Source organism: Falco naumanni, chromosome 2, assembly GCF_017639655.2.
Source record: "Falco naumanni isolate bFalNau1 chromosome 2, bFalNau1.pat, whole genome shotgun sequence".
In the NCBI taxonomy this organism is placed as follows: domain Eukaryota; kingdom Metazoa; phylum Chordata; class Aves; order Falconiformes; family Falconidae; genus Falco; species Falco naumanni.
In genome coordinates, this window is record NC_054055.1 from 209,527 (window position 1) to 228,804 (window position 19,278).

The 19,278-nt window shown below is 60.4% G+C and overlaps 1 protein-coding gene across 2 annotated transcripts; it reads right to left on the reverse strand.

Annotated features, from left to right (window-relative positions):
* Positions 1-9: 9 nt before the first annotated feature.
* Positions 10-19,278, reverse strand: NUMA1 (nuclear mitotic apparatus protein 1). Of its 2 annotated transcripts, XM_040583230.1 has the most exons (25): positions 18,846-19,278; positions 16,515-16,587; positions 15,855-15,943; positions 14,117-14,196; positions 13,338-13,420; positions 13,177-13,257; positions 12,770-12,854; positions 11,950-12,061; positions 11,391-11,548; positions 10,587-10,704; positions 9,010-9,127; positions 8,508-8,648; positions 8,173-8,295; positions 6,048-7,676; positions 4,431-4,499; positions 4,187-4,297; positions 3,639-4,105; positions 3,238-3,508; positions 1,869-2,118; positions 1,628-1,758; positions 1,342-1,518; positions 771-1,010; positions 721-738; positions 456-620; positions 10-213 (listed from the first exon to the last, which is right to left on the reverse strand). In XM_040583230.1, exons 2-25 carry the CDS (start codon positions 16,554-16,556, stop codon positions 187-189), a joined length of 4,785 nt encoding a protein of 1,594 aa, XP_040439164.1. In that variant the 5' UTR covers positions 16,557-16,587; positions 18,846-19,278; the 3' UTR covers positions 10-186. The 2 variants fall into 2 exon arrangements, with proteins under 2 accessions (XP_040439164.1, XP_040439165.1); XM_040583231.1 differs by lacking the exons at positions 10-213; positions 456-620; positions 721-738; positions 771-1,010; positions 3,238-3,508 and having other exon boundaries at positions 1,401-1,518.

Below are 19,278 nucleotides of genomic sequence, written 5' to 3' on the forward strand. Positions count from 1 at the left end.
ACATGCAGAGCAGGAAAAATACAAGTTATTTTATCAAATAGAAAATTTGCAGTGTCTAGCCCCATCCCCCCTGGGGATGTATCCACAGTGCTGGGTGGGCAAAGAGAAGTGGGGGGGTGCAGACTGGGTCCAGGGCAGAGCGAGCACAGGGGAGATAGGAGACACTTCCCCCCCAGGCAGGGCACCTCAGGACTTCTTTTCTTGGTGACTGGGCTGGAAGGGACAAAGCAGAGAGGAGGCATTAGTGACTGTGAACCATGGCCACTGCCCTGGAGGTGGCTGTGCCCACACTTGGACACTGCTACCTCCATGGCACTGCAGGGACTGGTCCCCCCCCTTACCTCCATGAGACCAGGGCAGGGTTTTGGGGCACTGGGGTGGGCATGTGCTTCTCCTTACAACCCCCACACTGCAGAAGGCTGGGGAGCTTGCTGCAGGGGGTTGGCTGTGCCTACCTTGTCCTTGGGGGCCTTGGCAGCAGCAATGCGGGGTGAGTGGCGGGTGCTGGTGCCAGATTTCTTGGATGAGGTTTGCTGCCAACCCGCCCGGCGCAGCAGGCTGGTCCCCAGCCTCTTCGGCGTGTTGAGGATGCTAAACCCCAGCGACTGGCGCTTTCGAGCCTGTGGAAGAAGGTGCAGAACACAACAGGATGGTCATGACTTTTTTTCCCCCTCCCCACTTCCCTTGCCAGAGCAGGCTGCTCCAGGCCCTGCTACTCACCTGCCCGCTGGGGCCCGGCTGCTCGCTGGGGCCCGGCTGCCCGCTGGGGCCCGGCTGCCCGCTGAAGTCCTGGGGTGGCTGATGCTTCTCAGCCTGTGGAAGAAGGTGCAGGACAGGATGGTCATGACTTTTTTTTGTCTCCACTTTCCTTGCCAGAGCAGGCTGCTCCAAGCCCTGCTGCTCACCTGCCCGCTGGGGCCTGGCTGGTCGCTCGGGCCCTCAGAGCTGCACGGCTCACTGCCTTCCCTGCGGGGCTGGGGCAGCAGGAAGCAGCTGCTCCACTTCTTTGGCTAGAATAAAGATGGGGGGAAAACACAAGCTGGAACCATCATCTGGTGAACAGGAGCCCTGGTCACCCTTCCTGGGAGCTGGTAGCAAGGAGGAGAGCTGTGGGGAGGGGACAGAGCCTGGGGGAAAGCAGAAGGCTCAGACCTGCCAGCTCTGCCCTGGGGGAGGCACCAGCTCAGAAGGTCCCACTGCTGGTGTGGCCCAACAACCCCCTCAACATCTGGAGAACATCTGTGGCTGTCCACCAGCCTTCATGGCCCCTCATCCCCAGCCCAGCTCCCAGGGAAGTTGTGTACCAGCTGGGACACTTGTGACAGGCTTAGCTCAGCTCACCTGGGGGGTTTCAGTCTCCTGGTAGGACTCATCCAGGAGGTGCTTCCTTTGCTGCCAGCTGCCAGCCAGGGTGCTGTGCCAAGTGGCCCTCTGAGAGGGCTGCATGCTGAATTGTCGCAGTGTCTCCTCTGGGTCACCAGTCTTCACCTGCTCATCGGTGATGGTCCCACTGAAGGTCTGGGGAGGAAATGCAGAGGTGTCATCACCAATGCTCTCCATGCCCTTTCCTGTGGGCATTTAAGCCCCAATGTGGCAAAGGAGCAGCCCACTTGCTGCCCCACCTTACCCTCTCCAGGGGGTAGGAGCTCTTCAGGTGGGGCGGGCAGGCCTGGTTACGCTGCTGCAGCTCTGCAATGCGCTGCCAGTCCAGCTGCTCCGGCTCATCCTGGCATGGGCCCAGGTAGATGTTGCTCCGGTCTAAACCCAAAAGCAGAGAAGGCTGAGGTGGGGATCCCAGGCAAAAAGTGGCCACCCCAAGCCAAGCCTGCCCAGCCAGCAGCCCAGCCAGCCCCCCTGCCCACACGCACCAAGGCTGGAGCTGTCCCCGCTCTGCAACTGCCTGGCAGAGCTGCCAGTGACCGGCCGGTAGCCGGGGAGGCCCAACAGTGCTGGATTGCTGGGGGCCTCCTGTGTGGAGGAGGTTTCCTGCTTGATGAGGGCCTCCTGGGAGGGGATGCTGGTGAGAGACCCTGTGGAGGTGCCAGGAGCAGCATTTGGGGGCTGAGCTGCTGAGGTGGTACAGGAGATGTCAGCACTGTCCAGTTGCTCAGTCTTGGCCTGTTTCAAGGAGGGGGAAATCCAGACATCACAGAATGGTTTGGGCTGGAAGGGACCTTCAAGACCAGCCAGTCCCACCCGCTGCCAGGGGCAGGGCCCCCTCCCCCCAGCCCAGGCTGCTCCCAGCCCCGTCCAGCCTGGCCTTGAGCCCTGCCAGGGATGGGGCACCCACAGCTGCTCTGGGCAGCCTGGGCCAGCGCCTCGCCGCCCTCACGGGGAAGGGTTTCTTCCTCACGTCCAACCTAAATCTCCCCTCTCTCAGCTTCAAGCCATTCCCCCCTGTCCCACCGCTCCCTGCCCTTGCCCAAAGCCCCTCCCCAGCTTTCCTGTCGGCCCCTCCAGGCACTGGGAGCTGCTCTAAGGTCTCCCCGGAGCCTTCTCCTCCCCAGGCTGCACAGCCCCAGCTCTCCCAGCCTGTCCCCACAGCAGAGGGGCTCCAGCCCTCTGACCAGCTCCGTGGCCTCCGACGGGCCCGCTCCAACAGGTCCGTGTCCTTCTGATGCTGAGGACCCCCGAGCTGGACGCAGCGCTGTGGGGGGGTCTCAGCAGAGGGGCAGAACCTCCTCCTTCACCCTGCTGGCCACACAGCCCAGGGCACGGGTGGCTTTCTGGGCTGCGAGCACACACTGCAGGGACATGCTGAGTCTCTCACCCCCCAGCACCCCCAAGTCCTTGGCAGGGCTGCTCTCCATCCTTTCATCCCCCAGCCTGCACTGACATGAGGGCTTGCTCCCCCACCTCAACACCCAGGCACCAAAGCCCATAGCCCATCCCAGAGCCACCCTTGCCCGGGGCTGGAGCACCCCTGGGGTGCTGTGCCCTGCAGCTGCTTGGCTGCTGCCCCACGGGGTGACAGGTAGAGGGGAGGAAGCGGATAAAAGGCTGCACCTCCTGGGACCCCCCTGTCCACACCACGGGTTCTGAAGGGCTGACCAGTCGTCGGCACAAGGGCACATAGGGGGCACAAAGAGCCCCACAGCAGCTCAGGCTTCCTCGGAGTAGCTCGGTGATGGCTGCAGCCCCAGCCAACTGCAAGAGCATTGGAAGTAAGCTCCCCAAGCCACCCCCTGTCTTTCCCTCCAGTCCCCAGTGAGCCCTGGGCTGCAGGGCACAGCAAACCTTATCTCTTTCTGCAGAGGATCCCCGTCCTGCCCCACGCCCAGGGGACCCACCGCTCACTTTCAAGGTCGGTGGGGTCTTGTCCCCGGAGTGAAGCGAGAGGTCACCCAGGGAGTGGGCACTGGTCCCCAGGTGGAGTTGCCTGTGGCTGTGGCGCGGAGCCAAGTGGAGGCTCTCCAGGGATTCTGCCTTGCGGGGCAGCTGCTTGGACGCCAGTGACTCTTCATTGCCTGGTGGCACCAAGGCCTCCAGCTGTGGGCAGCCAGCCTTCCTGCAGATGGGGCATGACAGCAGCATGGACAGGCTTACCAAGCCCTCAGGGAACAGCAAGAACTGGGGACACTGGGGTTTAGCAATGCTGGCAGCAGGACGACCTCTGCTGAGCTGCAGTGTGCTGGTACCTGGTGGCATTAAGTGCCTGTTCACCACCGCTGAGGTCAAGGCTGTCAGCGCTGAGATCAGCAGGGTTCTGGCAGAAAGTCTCCTGGCCCTTCAGCGTGTCTGTTGCCCCCTGGAACTTGCCAAGCTCCTGTAGCTGCCGATTGGCAAGCTCCACCTGGATGGGAAGGAGGAAGGGATGGATCCTCAGAGAGCCAGCAACAAAGGGGAGGAGGAGGAAGGGTGTGGAGTCCTGCTGTGCTGTGCCCACCTGAGCCTCCAGACTGCAGACCTGGCTGGTGAGGTTCTGGCAGCTCAGTTCTGACTCCTTGACCTGCAGGATGCTCTGCTCCAGCTCCTTGGCCAACCTCTCTGACTCCATCTGCAGCTCCGCATTCTCTTTCTGCAGTTGCTCCACGGCCTTCAGCTTCTCTGCCAGATCCTGGTTCTGCTGCTTCACTGCATCATAGCACATTTTTGCTTTCTCCATCTAGGATGACAAGGAGAGAAAACCCATCAAGCTTCCTCAGGGGGCAGGGGGGCAGCAGGGCCATGCCAGCCCCTGCCATACCTGCTCTTTGTAGTGCTTGGCTGCCTGTTCCTTCTGGGTGAGCTGTGCCTGAAGCTCTGCCACCTTCTCCTGCTGGCGGGTGGCCTCTGCCTGCAGTTCCCCTTCTAGCACCTGTGGGCAAGGAGGAAATTGCCTTAGAGGCACCCCACACCCCTGCCTCACCCAGCTGAAGCCCCTGGAGAGCCACCAACAGCTCCAGGGCTGGCCAAGAGCTCAGCCCTGCAGGATTTTGGTCCCCGTTTACCTTAACTCTCTGCTCCTGGGTTTGGACAGCCTTCTCATGCTGGGTCAGCTTTTTATTCAGCTCCTCCACCTGAAAGAGTATGGGTCAGTTAGACCAGCTCCAGGCACAAGACTCCCACCTACAATCTTCCAGTGGAGGAGCATGTCCCTCCCCTCCAGCTCCGGGAGCAGGACACCGGAGGTTTCCTGCCCCGGGGGGCTGTTCAGCTGTACCTTCACGGAGCAAGCTCCCAGTACTGCAGGTACCACACTTGAGGCAGGCAAACACAGCTGCTCCATGTTAGTCTTTGCAGGGAGGAGGCTTGCGCTACCCAAGCGTAAGGAGCAGCTGTGCACTGGAAGCAAAGCTGAGACCCCTTTAGGCTGAAGGGCAAGGGAAGCCAGTGCAGTTATGCAATAACCAGTTGCCAGAGCAGGCATCTCCACTGCCAGCTGTTTGTTATCAGGGTAAAAGCAGGAGGCTCATCCCAATGTGGGCATCCTCTGTGCCAAGCCTCAAGCCATGCAACTCGAGGGGAGCCTGTGCCAACTCAAGGGGAGGCATCCTAGCCCCAAGGGGATGCTTCTGTGGCTCATAAGTGGGGAGTGGCTGCTGGCAGCTTGTCCTGACAGACACGTGGGATGTGACACCATGGAAGAGCCAGGAGACCCTGCCAGGCCCCCAGACACAGCAGGAGCAGGCAGCTCATAAATCCTTCAGCAGTGGGTGTGCTCACTGCCTGGATGCCTGCAAGCTGCAGTCCCATGGGTCAGCTGTCGGTCTCAGCAAGGGGAGATGGCTGCCAGACCCTGGCAGCTGAGAGCTCCCGCCCAGCCAGGCTCTCCCTGCTCTGGGGGATGCTCAGGGAGCCCCCAGCCACCCCCGGTCACAGCCACGAGGCCTCTGCAGGGTCCCTGGGCAGAGAAATGGGACTTTTCCAGCATTGTTTCCCCAAGTGCTAACCCATGCTCTGTCTGAGATCAATGCTGCTGTAAAGCGACCCACCTCTGGCCACATCTGGACCACCCTGTCTGGGAACACAGCCCCCTCCTCCCAGCAGCAGCCATTCCTGCCAACTGGGTGACAAGCTGAAATTCAGTTCAAGAGAGTGGGAAAACTCAGAAGGAACAGGGTGCCCCAGCTCCCCCCAAATCCCTTTCTCTCTGTGGACAAGGTACCACAGGACAAATGATCCTTTGTCAAGGAGCCCTGGATACTTTCGGCAGCCGGTCAGTGCTGGTGCACTGCCTGCCACATGCCCCATGGCCACACCAGGAGCATGAGAACAAGAAGCCATGCCAAGCCATGGGCACCCTCGTGAGTGGGCAGGAATGGCTTGAAGCTGAAAGAGGGGAGATTTAGGCTGGACGTGAGGAAGAAACCCTTCCCCGTGAGGGCGGCGAGGCGCTGGCCCAGGCTGCCCAGAGCAGCTGTGGGTGCCCCATCCCTGGCAGGGCTCAAGGCCAGGCTGGACGGGGCTGGGAGCAGCCTGGGCTGGGGGGAGGGGGCCTGGGTGGTTGTGAGGTTCCTTCCAACCCAAACCCTTCTGCGATTCAGGTGTGCGCAGAAGACCAAACATACCCATTTTCCTGGGGAGCTCCCCCAACCCACAGCCCACCCAGCTGCAGGAGCCCCTACCTGAGCAGTCATCCTCCTCTTCTCCTGCAGAACCACTGCCTGGCTGGTCTCATACTCCTTAGTCCTCATCTCGAACTTGCGCAATACCTCCTCAGCCTCCTGCTGACTGCTGGCTGCCAGCTCCTGCAGCCGCTTCATATTCTGCGTGTGCTGCTCCATGAACCGGCCCAGCTCCGCTTCAAGCCACCGCTGCCCACGGCTCCGGGTCTCCTCAGCCTGCTGCAGCCCTGCCAGCCGTGCCGCCTGCTCTGCTGCCTCTGCCTGCAGCTGCTGGTTGGCCCAGTCCTGCTCTGCTAACCGCTCCCGCAGGGATGGCACTTCAGTCGCCTCCAGCCTGGCCTTTGCCAGCTCTGCTTGTAGAGCAGCCAGGGTTTTCGCCCTCTGCTCCAGCTCCTGGCAGTGCTGGCTCTCCAGGGAGGCACACTCCGCCTGGGCACTGTTCAACTCCCGCTGCAGGGCAGCAAGTTGCTGCTCCTTCTGGAGGCACTTGTCCTGGCAGACCTTCACCTCCTGACGCAGCTTGTCCTCCCGCTCTCTCTGGAAACGTTGGTCTCTCTTCAGAGCCTTGATAGTCAACCGCTGCTTCTCCAGCTCCTCCTTCCAGCTCTCCTCGGACCAGCCTTTCTCCTGCCCTGCAGAAGAGAGGGATGCCAGCTCCTTCTCAGCAGCTGTGACAGCTGTTTCGCTCTGGGTCAGCTCCCTGCCCTTTTGTAGTTCCTTCTGCAGCTCCAATGCCTTCTCCTGCTGCTGGGCTGCTTCCCTCAAAGCCTCTGCTATTTCCGCCTTGGCTTCCACTGGCTCAAGGGTGGCCATAGCCTCCTGCTGCTCCAGCTCCTCCACTTGCAAACTAAGCACATGGCTCTCCTTCAGCTTCCCCTGGTAAAGGTCTTGGCTCAAGCCAGCTTCCTGCTCCCTGTCATGAGTCTTCTCCTCCAAGCTTTTGAGGGACATCTCTTTTGAGCAGGTAGCCTTGATGTTGTCCCCCTCCACATCCCTGCTCTGGGTGGCCTCTGAGAATCCCTGCAGTTTGTCCCCTTTGGGCACCTGCTCCTTGGCCATCTCCAAAGAAAGCTCTCCTTTCAGCTCGCTGACAGTCTTCTGCAGGTCCCTCAGCTCTTCATCCTGTGAGATGTTTTTCTGGCGGAGCTCATCCAGCTCCCCATCCTTCTCCTTCATCAGCTCCCAGCATCGGGCCAGCTCCTCCTGGTGCACCCTCTGCTCATTGAGCGAGTTTTGCAGCTGTTCCTCCAGCTCTGCCTTACAGGCTCGCTCAGCAGCACAGTCCGCCTTGGCCCGTTCCACCTCCTGACGCAAGCATTCAGCTTCCTCCTCCCGGCGTGCCATCTCCCGCAGTGACTCCTCCAGCCTGGTACTCAGCAGGGTCAACTCCCTAGACAGTTTCTTTGCCTCCACTTCCCGCTCCTGCTGCCTGCTGGGCTCGCTGGCCTCCCATGCCTGCAGGTCCTGCACCAGCCTCTCCCTGGCCTGGTGGCTCTCAGAGAGGGAGCTCTGAAGGCTGGCAACAAGGTCACTCAGCTGCTGCTTCTCCTCCTCCAGCCGCAGGATGGTGGCCTGGAGCTCAGCCCCTTTAGTGACAAGGCTGGATACCTCCTGCTTCAGCTCTTCCAGCTGGCAGAGCAAAGAGGAGGGAGGGGAAAAAACAACACACACAGGTGTTACTTGAGCTGCATCCTACACTCTCACTGGAGAACCATGCACTGCATCCCAATGGGAGCTGCCTGGCACCTGCCTGCCCTCCCAGCACCCCCAGTGCACCCCAACACACCCCACCTTCCCCTTAGCCTTGGGCCACTCTGCTCTCTCAAACCAGAAGTCTTTTCCCACCACGCAGAGCCACCCCCTCCACAACAGATCACTGCTATGGGAGGCTGGGGGTGCCAGCAGCTACCCAGGAGCAGTATTTCTAAATTCAGCACAAAAGGGGCTCCCCACAGTGTGCTCAGCCCCACAACCCCCATCCAACAGCAGAGAGCAGCTGGCTCTGCCCTGCATGGCTTTGCCGTGCATTCCTCCAGCACCTGCCACCCCCTCCAGCTAGTTTTGCATCCCAGCACTGCCTGCCCTCGCTGTGGGAGCCAGAGGCTCTCTCAAGACCCAGCCGTACCTTCAGTACGTCACCCATGACCTCTCCCTTCTCCTGGGTGCTGCAGTCCTCCAGCTTGGCCAGCTGGTCCTCCAGCACAGAAATCTTCCCCTGCAGAATCTCAATCTTCTCTTCCAAGTATTTCTGGTGACAGAGACATGGGATAGAGCACAGTGCAACACAAGGGAACCAAGCAAGGAGAGGCACAGTCACCCAGCTTTAAATTGACACCAGGTCTTGGCAAGATCAGGGTTTCTCTCCTCACGGGGAGGGCAGCAGCCTGTCGCATGGCAGGGAACCCTTCCCAGGAGCAGCAAGAGCAGGAGGCACTCACCACCCAGGCAGAACCCCCTCACCTTCTCCTGCAGGGAAGCACACAGCTCATCCTCCAGCTGTCCCTGCTTTACCCGTGACTGTGCCAGGGTCACGTTGTGCTCCTCCGAGAGCTCATTCAGGGCTTCCTGCAGCCGGGCCATGCGGCTGGCAATCTCCCGCAGCTACAAAGAGAAAAACCCCTTATCCCAGAGGAGGGTCAGAGAGCACCCACACTGCCCAGCTGCCCTCTTCTAAGCACTAAGCACTGCAGCATCCACAGGCATTCCAGGTCCTGGGTGCTCATGCCCTGGACCAGCACTGCATGCCAGCAGCTCTGCCTAGCCCCTCTTTTTCCCCACCATGGTTCCCCTTCAGATCAGGATCTGGAGCCCAGAGCAGACTCAGACACTCGGTCAAGGTCACGAGGCCAGTGGCAGAGCTATAAGCAACCCAGCAGCCATCACTGCCATCAAATCCTTCCTCCTGCATCCCATCACAAATGACTAGGCTATGGGAACAGGGAGAGGACACAGCATCCTGCACCTTGAAGGAAAGGTCCCCGTTCTCCTCAGAGAGCTGGTCGATTTTCCGCTCCATCTGGCCTTTTTCAGTCTTCAAGTCCTGGCACTGCTTGAGGGTGTCGTGCAAGCGCACCGTGAGGCTGTGGGAGAGGAGCCAAAGTTAAAACAAGGGGTGTGAGCCCAAGGCAGGTGAGGACACCGCTGGGAACCAACGCTGCTGAACATTACTGAAGTACAAAGGTATCTCTGTGCCATGGTGCAAAACTACCATAAATTCAGCTCTAGACTGGGTCACAATACGTCATCAAGTGGAGCAGAGACAAGCAATGTCTGTGCTTTGGAGGAGCCTGACTGCTCTGAACTGAGGGCAGAAGCCGCTGCAGGACTCCAGTCACCTCTCTGCAAAGTGAAATAAGTGAGGAAAGGACAAAAAAAAAAAAAGGCATGGCACCTACTAGCAGAGGCTAGGCATCCTTCCCAAGTAAACACATTGCTGCACAGGGACAGGGCAAAGACCAGGATGCAGTGTGACAGGCAACAGAATTCAAGCATGTGACACCACCCAGTTCAGATCCACACAAACTGGATCAAATTGGAAGGCCAGCAGCTGGGGAAGTGGCTCTAGTATCAGCCTTAGAGCCCTCAGTGACAGGCAAGTCCCATGCTAGCAGCACACTTTTCCCACAACAAGCATGCCTGTTCCCATGCAGGGTTTAGGGTAGGGAGTGGGGTGTTAGAACACGCTGTGTGGTTTGGGACTTGCCCCCTGCAATAAAAACAGGCTACACGCTGCAACTGCCCTGACCACAAAGCACAGTGTGTTTGCTGGCCCAAACATACCCCAGGCTGCACTGCTGGCAGTGTAGCCAGCAGGGCGAGGGAGGGGGCTCTGCCCCTCTGCTGAGACCCCCCCACAGCGCTGCGTCCAACTCGGGGGTCCTCAGCATCAGAAGGACACGGACCTGTTGGAGCGGGCCCGTCGGAGGCCACGGAGCTGGTCAGAGGGCTGGAGCCCCTCTGCTGTGGGGACAGGCTGGGAGAGCTGGGGCTGTGCAGCCTGGGGAGGAGAAGGCTCCGGGGGAGACCTTAGAGCAGCTCCCAGTGCCTGGAGGGGGCCGACAGGAAAGCTGGGAAGGGGCTTTGGGCAAGGGCAGGGAGCGGTGGGACAGGGGGGAATGGCTTGAAGCTGAGAGAGGGGAGATTTCGGTTGGACGTGAGGAAGAAACCCTTCCCCGTGAGGGCGGCGAGGCGCTGGCCCAGGCTGCCCAGAGCAGCTGTGGGTGCCCCATCCCTGGCAGGGCTCAAGGCCAGGCTGGACGGGGCTGGGAGCAGCCTGGGCTGGGGGGAGGGGGCCCTGCCCCTGGCAGGGGTGGGACTGGGTGGTCTTGAAGGTCCCTTCCAACCCAAACCCTTCTGTGATTCTGCAGCTGCCAAAGCCATCTCCTCTCCAGGGTGCAGCTGCAGAGGAGGCAGAGAACAAGAGGAAGGTTTGCCCTCACCCATTTACTGCACTGCTGGGGAAAGAGACAAACACAGACCCTGGGGACATGGGAGTGACAAGGACCTGCCTAGCAGGAGGGAGCAGACGTCCTGGATTACCTCTCATTCCTCTCCCTCAGCTCCTCCATTTCCTTTGGCTCCAGCTGGTCTGCAGTTTGCCTCTTGTTGAGCAGAACTAAGTGATCAATCCGCTGCTGCATCACGGTGATCTGAGCCTCTGCGGAAGGTGGCAAGAAAGGACCAGTTACCATCTTTTTATGTCACCTGAACCCCACCAATAGCACAGCGGGGGATGCGTTTCCTTCTTCCAAGCTGGTGAGGAGCCGCTGCTTAGAAAACCTTTGCAGCAGGAGAGGGAAGAGCCAGGTTGCCAGCACTGGTGCTCAGCATGGGTGTTGCTTCAGTCATGGCTCTTGCTGCCCAGGGTATATAAGGGAATAGGAGAGGGAAGAAGGATCCTGGAGGCTCCATGTTCACCTGGGGAAAACCCCCGGGGTGGAGACAGCTTTAGATGCTGATGGCAAGACTCCTACACCTGCCAGCCTGCTCCAAATCATTTGGCAGGGGGACCAACAGCCATCTCAGAGTTGCAACAACAGCATCAGAGCTGTCTTGGCTCCCATCAGCAAGGCTTTCAGCATCATGCTTGGCTCCAGATTAACGGGGAAGGGTCCCCTTGGTCCACCACGGGGCCAGGCACAGCAAACCAACCTGCCCTGTCTGCTTTGGAAAGCAGAAAAGCCCCAAAGCCACAAGCTGTGCTCACTTGGGGTCTGGTAGGATGGACCATGCACAAGCACAGCTGTGGTGGGGTCAAAGCCATAATACAGTCAGAGAAACCAGGCGAGGTCTCAGCCCCAGAAACCCCTCCCCACACCCCAGCATGGCCCACTAGCAACTGACCCTTCTCCATAATGAGCTTGAGATTCTCTGCCAGCTCCACCTCCAGCTCATCCCGGTTCTGTCTCTCAGAAGCCAGTTGCTTCTTCAGGCGTTGCAGCTGGAACTGAGGGGTCCGCATGACTCCCCCCACGGGCAAGGACGGTGTGCTGGGCAGCGGTCTGCCGAGAGGCACACCATTAACTTACCCAGGGCTGACCACAGGGCAATGTCTCTCCCCGCACAGTCAAACCCGCTCTGGTTCCCCCATCTCAGAGGGGGTCACAGTGATAACTTCAAACCCACCCCAAGACAGGGGAGGACCACAAGCTGCTCTGGGAAGTCTCTGGGCCCATTAGGCTGAAATGAGCTGGGCTAAAAGGAGCCAATTACAGCCCGACCTCAATCTCACACCATACATCCCCATGTCAAGCCTGAGCAGTTTGGAAGAGGACAACACCATGGCAGAAAAGGGTCTGTCAAGTCAGTGTGCAGCCCAGCTGCATCTCCAGGTCCCAGAAGGTGTCATTTGTTCCTCCCTCCCCTTGCTCCCCCTCTGCCAGCCAAAAGGCTGAGGACGTACGAATCTGAGGAGGACACATTCTTCAGCTCCAGAAAACGCAGTTCTTTCTTGTGTGGGAAGGAGGACAGCAGGGAGTGCTCCTCGGAGCTGCTGCTGGATGCAGACAACAGTGCTGCAAAGCACAAGCGAAAAGCAGGCTGTGACCTTCACATTAATACCAGAAGGGAGGGTTTAGCAGCTGAAATCCCAGGTGCGCAGGAACAACAAATTCCAGGCCAGGGAGCCATAAACCTGCCTTACAACCCTGCCCCGGCACTCCACTCCCACCACAAAGCTGCACACATCCCACCTGCCTCACTCCTCCAGCAAAAGCAGCATGTGCCACAAAGGCTGGGATGCTGCCAAGTGGGAAGAGCCTGGCAGGCATAAGGCAGCCCTGCTCTTACAGAAGAGCTTACAGGGGACAGCACTCAGTCCTGGGCTGAGGGGATCTGGATGGTGTTGCTGCTTTTATGACTTGGCAGCTACAGCAGCACAAACAGGGGAAAAAACCACAATGTTTTTATGCTCTAGAAAAGTGTCATCCATGCCGGTTTGGTGCTTTTTTTCGGCACAGGAGCCGTACAGGAAGATACAAGCAGCGCTCAGCACTCAGTGTGCCACAGCACTGCCCTCGGCAAGGTTATGGACTGTCTGTCCCACTCAGAGGTGGCACTTGGACATCACCACAGCAAACACATTAACCTCTCCATCTTATCAGGCTGTTGCACTGGTGCCAGCCAGGAGAAAAACATGCCCAGTGCCTGTTATGCCTGCACAAGGCTTGGCCTGTTACTCCAGGCTGGTGCCACAGGACAGGCAGCCAGGACCTGGTGCTCACCTTTCCTCTGCAGAAACATCTCCAGGTTCTCATCCAGGCTTTCCTCACTATCCAGCACAAATTTGAGGATTGATGCCAGCTCAACCTGTGTCAGAGGAGCTACAGGGTCAGCAGCTGTGCTGCAGCAGCTGTGGTTCGTGGGCAGAGTGGGGCCAGCCAGGCAGCAACCACAGCAGGCTTGGGGCAACAGGCAGCTCCCTGCCTGCCTGTGCCTGCACTGGCAAGTGCCCACGCTTGCAGTTAGAGCATTTGATTGCCCAGATGCCCTGGCCAGCACTGCAGCACCCATCCCACACCATCTTTCAAGGGAACCCAGAACAGGAGGGCAGGTCTCAGAGGGCCCCCCAAAAGGCATCTCTGCTTCCCCCCACACCCCTGGTCCACAGCAGGAATACAGAAGGGATTACCTGGGTCTCATAGTCAAACTCTTCCCACTCCTCAGGGCTCTTGCAGCTCATGGAGGTGTAATACAGGAGCAGCACAGTCACCTGAAACGAGGCAGGTAAGCATCACCAACCCCAAGTCAGTCATCAGTGCCAGCTAGGAATAAAGCGTGCCCTGCAGTTACCTTGGCCAACGCCAGCTCCTCTCCCTCCAGGAGTTTCTGTGACAAGACCAGGTTCTCTGCGGCCTGTTTGTGCTTGCAGTACTCTGCAATGTGAAGCGGGATTCCCAGTCACACAGGAGCCCCTACCACTAAGCATGCTGCCTGCCAGCCCGTGGCACATGTCCACCCCCTGAAGTGATGTGTTTGGGCTGGGGGACACCAGGATGCATCCCCAGGTAGAAGGGGTGCAGGGTGGGCTGGGCTCCAGAGCCAAGCCCCCAGTGCTCAGCCTCTGCCATTAAGTCTGATGGGCTTTTTTCCCCTCCCTGGCAACTTCCCCCTCAGTCCCAGCCTCCGCACCTCACCCTCAGCATCTCTTTGTGCTTTTGGCTCCTCCACCACCAGCAGAGTCACATCTATGGAGGGTGGGATACAATGTCTCCCCTTCCAGGAAAGGGCAAGCAAAAGTGCAAGACTACCCTCCTAGGATTCCTGCTCAGTTTTATGTTTTCCCATGGAATGCGAGCAGCTTGAATCCAGGCACCGGGCTAGGAATACTACCCCAAAGCAGCATCACCAGAGTAGCCACCGGCACCCTGTCCTTTGCATCAAGCCTGCGCTCTAGCAAGGCTTTCCGTTGGGAACCTTTCCTCACACACGCTGCCGCAGGGCCAGGGCAGCCCTGCCTGCACATCATGAAGCTGCCAATGCAGCAGAGAGTCACTTTGGGAAGGGGGAAGCCTGCAGACACAAGACCAGACCGAGCAGGGGCAGCCACTTCCCCCAGGGACAGCTCTTACTCTCCAGGAAGCCACAGATGAAGGAGATCCTCTCTGGCAGTGGCCGCTCCAGCACAGACTCCCCCTCCTTGCTCCTGTGGCTAGAAGAGTGTACAGGTTGCATTAATGCTTTGCCGAGGAATTAAACAAATGGTGCTCCTTTCCCCCCACTCCCCCAGCAGAGCTTGCTGAGCAAGAGGCATGATGCTGGCCTGCCCTATGCCCCCACGCCAGGGTGGGTGGTGAAGCAAAAGCCAACCACACCATGCCCAGGAGCAGACGCTCCTGGCAGCCCTGGCAAACATGGCTGTGTTTGGTGAACAGCCTGAGACAGGCAGCCAGCCCCCCTGGCGCATGTGTCCAAGCACTGCTGGCCTCCACCGCTTCCTCCTCTGCCTGCCAGCCTCAGCATCGGGAGCTGGCAGCATCCCCACCAGGCAGGGAGGCACCACAGGGGACGGGAGGTCATGCATGGAGCCAGTTGTTTTACTTGCTATCGCAAAGTGTCACCTTTCGTGGGAAACAGCATTTTGGAGACACGCAAACCCCTCTCCCTTCCAGGTCACTGCTCTGGACCCCACACTGGATGGGGGGGGCTTGTAGCTGCCTCTTGCAGCTCTTATTTGAGCTTACACTCTTCCTAAACAGCCACCAGCTCAGAAACCATGTACCTATAACCTGTGCCAGCTGTGCTCAACCAGCACCACTTTGGTACTTACAGTTACTCCCTGAATACTGAAAGCAGGGACCTGGCCCAGGGAAGGGGCTGGCACAAGGATTTTTCATCCTCATGGATTTCCCACAGCCCATCCCCTGGAGCTGTGGGGAGCTCCGCAGCTCAGCCAGCTGCCACAGTGTCTGCCCCACTTATCAAGCTGTAGTCAGGCCTCTTTAGTGAGCACACACCGCTGGTGATCTCACTAACCTGAGCTAGAGCGCAGGCCCAGGAGATCAACCAGGTCTCACTAAATATACCCCCAGTGCAGGCAGCTCCTTCCACCCCACCCACCACAAGCAGACCCCCACTCCCAGCAGGCTCTCCTTACACCACTCAGGAGGCAATTAGAGTAGACAGGCTCCCACAGAGCCTCCCACCAGAAGGGTTTGAAAGCAATGCCACACTCTGCAGTCTCAGACCCTCCCAGTTTGCCTCACCAGCTCATTAACAACACACAGTTGGAGCAAAGCATGCTCAGTCCTACTACACACTCAGTCCTCTGATGCCCATTGTGGCTTGCAGGTTTCAATTGCCCTGGCTCACAGGCAACAGACACAGCTCCCGACGGAAGCATTTCTCCCACCACAGGTCCCAGGACAGAGCAAGCAGGCTCTGTCATGCCTGTATCATACTCAGAAGCAGTACATCATCTACACAGGGAGGCTGCCAAGCAGGGCAGCCCAAAAGGCTTATCATCCCATGCATGGTGGGTTTATGCACGAAGGAGCCGCAGTGTGAAGGCACAAGCCCTGTGTTTCATTGCAGCGGGCTTCAGAACACACCCGGCAGAAAGTGCTGCTTATGCGGGTGCTGTGCTTTGCTGGAACTTCACAGAGGAGCTGGAGATCCAGCATCAGGTCTGCCAGAGGAGGAAGATCCCAGGACTCCCACTCCCACCCTGCCAGACAGGGACCACACTTGCAGCCAGAGGCTCTTGGAGGCCAAGGCCATGGCTCTGGGATGCAGCCCCAAGCATGCTCACTGCCACCTTTCAGACAAGCCAGGCAGCTTGAAGAGTGCTCCCCAGCTCCCCATACTCACATTTTGTTGATGATTCTGATGAAGACACTGCAGTCCTGGAGCTGTGACAGATCATCAAGGTGATGAGTACAGGCTTTTGTGCTGTTCAGCTAGAAACAGGTGAAGACAGTCAGAAGACAACACCACACCGCACTATGCTACCTCACACCCCTGGCAGGAGACAACAAGATTGGTCTGCGTGTGACAGCAAAGCCAGCCCTCCCAACCATCCCTGCCTGGCCTAGGCAAAAGCTGAACACAATCCCCACAGCCAGACAGGCTGGCACAGGTCTCATATCACGCTGCAATGTTTTGCTCTGGCAAAGCACTGATTTGCAAGGCAGACCCAACAGCCCCTTCATGGTCCAGCTGCTGCTTACATCCCAAGCCTGCTGCCTGCTCCAGCTCAGCTCCAACTCCCAGGCAGTTTCCACAGCCAGACCAAGCTGTTCTGGCATCGCTAGTTACTCAACAAGAACAGTGAGCAAGGCTTCTCCTGCAGACACCCACCTGGCCAGGAACAGCAAGGACTCAGCTGCCCCAACCACAATCCCTCCCTTGACCAGCCCAGACATTGTGCCCCCAAGGAGCTGCCGGTGCCGGTGGCAGCTGGCACCCACCCAGGCACCATGTCCCATGTCCCTATGGGGCAAGCTATGGTGGAGGAGAGGGAGGCTTTACCCAAGCAAGGAGAGCCGCGGCTCTTGTTTCGTGAAGAGGCATCTTCGCAAGGCTGCCAGGTCACTGCCCAGACCTAGGGATGTCAACAAAGCGGGGAGGGGGATGGTGTGAGGCAATTAAGGCCAAACATAGTAATTACATTAATACATAGCTTGCACACAGCACCGGGCACTCCCTCTGTGCCTGGCTGGCTATGGGTTGCACGGAGGCAAGCAGCCAGCACCCTCCTGCTTTTCAGCAGTCACCGAGCAGGAAGCAGCACTGCCGAGCAGCAGCCAGGTCCTTGTCCCACAGCCCCCCGGGATTTACCCCTGGAGGTCGGGATCCCAATGAGCAAGGCTCAAGGAAAACCATTGCTCAGGCTCCTCATCACCAGCACCTCCTGCCACGGCTCCTTCCCCCCCTCCCCCCTCAAACTTTGCTGGGTTCTTTTAAGAGACATTTAAAAGCACTGTAGGGATGCCGTACCAACAGCCACAGTGGTCCTGTGGAATGGGCAAGAGCAGGGAAAGAAATAAAATAAAATCCCCCAGTGCTGTGCAGAGAGGCAGCCTGCCCCAGCAGGACGAGGCAGCCACGAGTTGTGGTGTGGCCCCTGGGGAGCAGAGGGGGACCAGGGATCAGTGGCAAACAAGCACCCAAACTAGGCAAGATAACCAGCTCCGGCCAGGAGCGCAGTGGGAGCCACAGAGAGCACGGCCTGCCAGGCCTCAGCAGGCAGAGGGATCTCCCGCAGACCTCACAGCAGAAGGAAGTTTAGAAAAAGAAAGAGGAGGGAGCCCAGGCTGCTGGGGGCCTGGAGCTGGCCCTGCCCACCCAGGAAGGGGCTGAGCTCCCACCGCGGTACTGCCCAAAGCTGCTCTGCTGTCCTCCCAGCTGCGTGGCCACTGGCCCCCAAAATGCCAGCAGGGTGGGAACCAGGGCTCCCTCATCCCCAACCACCTGGCTGCTGGGACCCCTCAGGGGGCAGGCTGGCTGCCCACTCTGCCCCCGGCCAGGACACAGCCACAGGGGCTGGAAGGAGCCTGCAAAGGTCACCAGGCCCAAAACAAGCCCGGTGAGGCAGCAGCCAAGCCATCGGAGCACTGCCAGCTCCCCTTCCCACTGACACCGGTGCTAAGGAGAGCCACCTGCCAGGGGTGGGGGGAGCCCCCAGGCACTGCTGCACTGAATGGGGGTGGGGATGAGCCCTCCCACTGTTCCCAGGATGGGGGATCGCCGCCAGGCACTCTCTGGCCACCTCCACCTCCACGCTGGCCATCCCCAGTGTCACCGAGGTAGTCCTCCCGGCAAGGGAGCTGGTGGGAACAGACCTGAACAGTGGCAGAGGCCAAGCAGGGCCCCCACCAACAATCACCCAGATGGGGAGGGTGCTCCTCAGCTCCTTGCCCCGTGCTGCACCCTGATGGGCCAGGAGCCTGCCTGGGATCCACAGCTTTTCCCGGGAACACCCAGCACATTACAGCCACAACGGCTCTGGGGGACACGGAGCTCCCACTGCCTCTGTCAGCTCGGCTGGGGAGCGCAGGCTCCTCGGCAGGACAGGTCCCCCCTGCAATCTGGCTGAAAACCAGTTCCTCTCCCCCGCAGCCGTGGCACACGGCCTCTCGGCACGCAGCGCCCCTTCGGCCCCACAGCCAGGGGGGCAGCACGCCCGGGCCGGGGCCTCTCCCCCAAAGCCCTCCCGAACCCCCCGGCGAAACGCGCGCCCTGAGCGCCAGCTCCCGCCAGAGCCGGCCGCGTCCTGCCGAGCGCTCCGGGCAGCGCCGCGCTGGGCGCTACCCGCGCCAGTCTGCGGGAGCGCCGGCGCCCAGCGAGAGGCGGAATGAGCGAGGCTGCCCGCTCCTGCCCTCGCCACAGCCCGGCCCGTCGCTGCCGACGCCAGCCGCCCCGAGCGCTCGGCCAGCGCCACCACCGCGGCCCGTGCCGCCGGCGCTGCCCGGATCCAGGCCGCAGCAGAGGGGCAGCGGCGGGGAGCCCGCTGCACCCGCACCGAGCGCGGCAGCTGCGGCGGGCGCTTCCCAGCCCCGGCCCTGCGGAAGGGGCCGCGGGGGGCGGGAGCCGGGAACGAGCCGCGCCGGCCCTGGCGGCATCGTCCTTCGCCGCCCCCCGCCAGCGCCCGCTCGGTCCCGAACACGGCGCTGCGCGGCCCCGCGGCTCCCGCCGGAGGGACGCGCCCGCGTCCCGATGCGAGTCGGGGAGTCACAGCGCAGGGGTCACGGCGCACCGGGGCGGGAGCCGCACGCTGCGGCTCCGCACCGGGAGCCGGTGAGCCTCTGCCCCGCCGCAAGCAAACGAGGGAGCGGGATAAAGTCTTCGTCGGCGCCTTACCGGGGGCGTGCCGGGTTGAATCCATGAGCGCTGGCAGCCGGCGGCCACGCACAGAAGTTGTTGTGCTTCTCCTCGGCGGGGCTGGCAGGCGGCGGCTGCCCTCCCTGGCCCTGTGTCACCCACGTCACCGCGCCACGGCCGCGCTCCTTAAAGGCGCACAGCGCGGAACGCCGCCCGGCAGCCGCGGGGAAAGGGCCGCGGCGCTTCAGCCGCGCTCGCTGCCCGCGCCCTGCCGGCGCCCCGGCTGACGGAAGGCTGGCGGGGCTGGCACAGCCCTGCCCTTGGCCCCAGCGCAGCGGCAGCACCGGCCGCTCGGCAGGGAAGGGTGCTGGGGGCCCCGCTGCCAACGTTCCCCCCCGGCTCCTGCTAACCTGGCTGCAGCCACAGCACGGCTGATTCCCAAGAAACTCCCCCCCGCCTCCAAGCGGCTGCG

Coding starts and splice junctions, on each gene's coding strand:
- NUMA1 (XM_040583230.1), bottom strand. CDS start 16,556: ATGCCTCTTCACGAAACAAGAGCCGCGGCTCTCCTTGCTTGG. Junction 7,677..8,172: donor TCATGGGTGACGTACTGAAG/GTACGGCTGGGT, acceptor TTGCTCTGCCAG/CTGGAAGAGCTGAAGCAGGA. Junction 214..455: donor CCAAGGCCCCCAAGGACAAG/GTAGGCACAGCC, acceptor TGTCCCTTCCAG/CCCAGTCACCAAGAAAAGAA.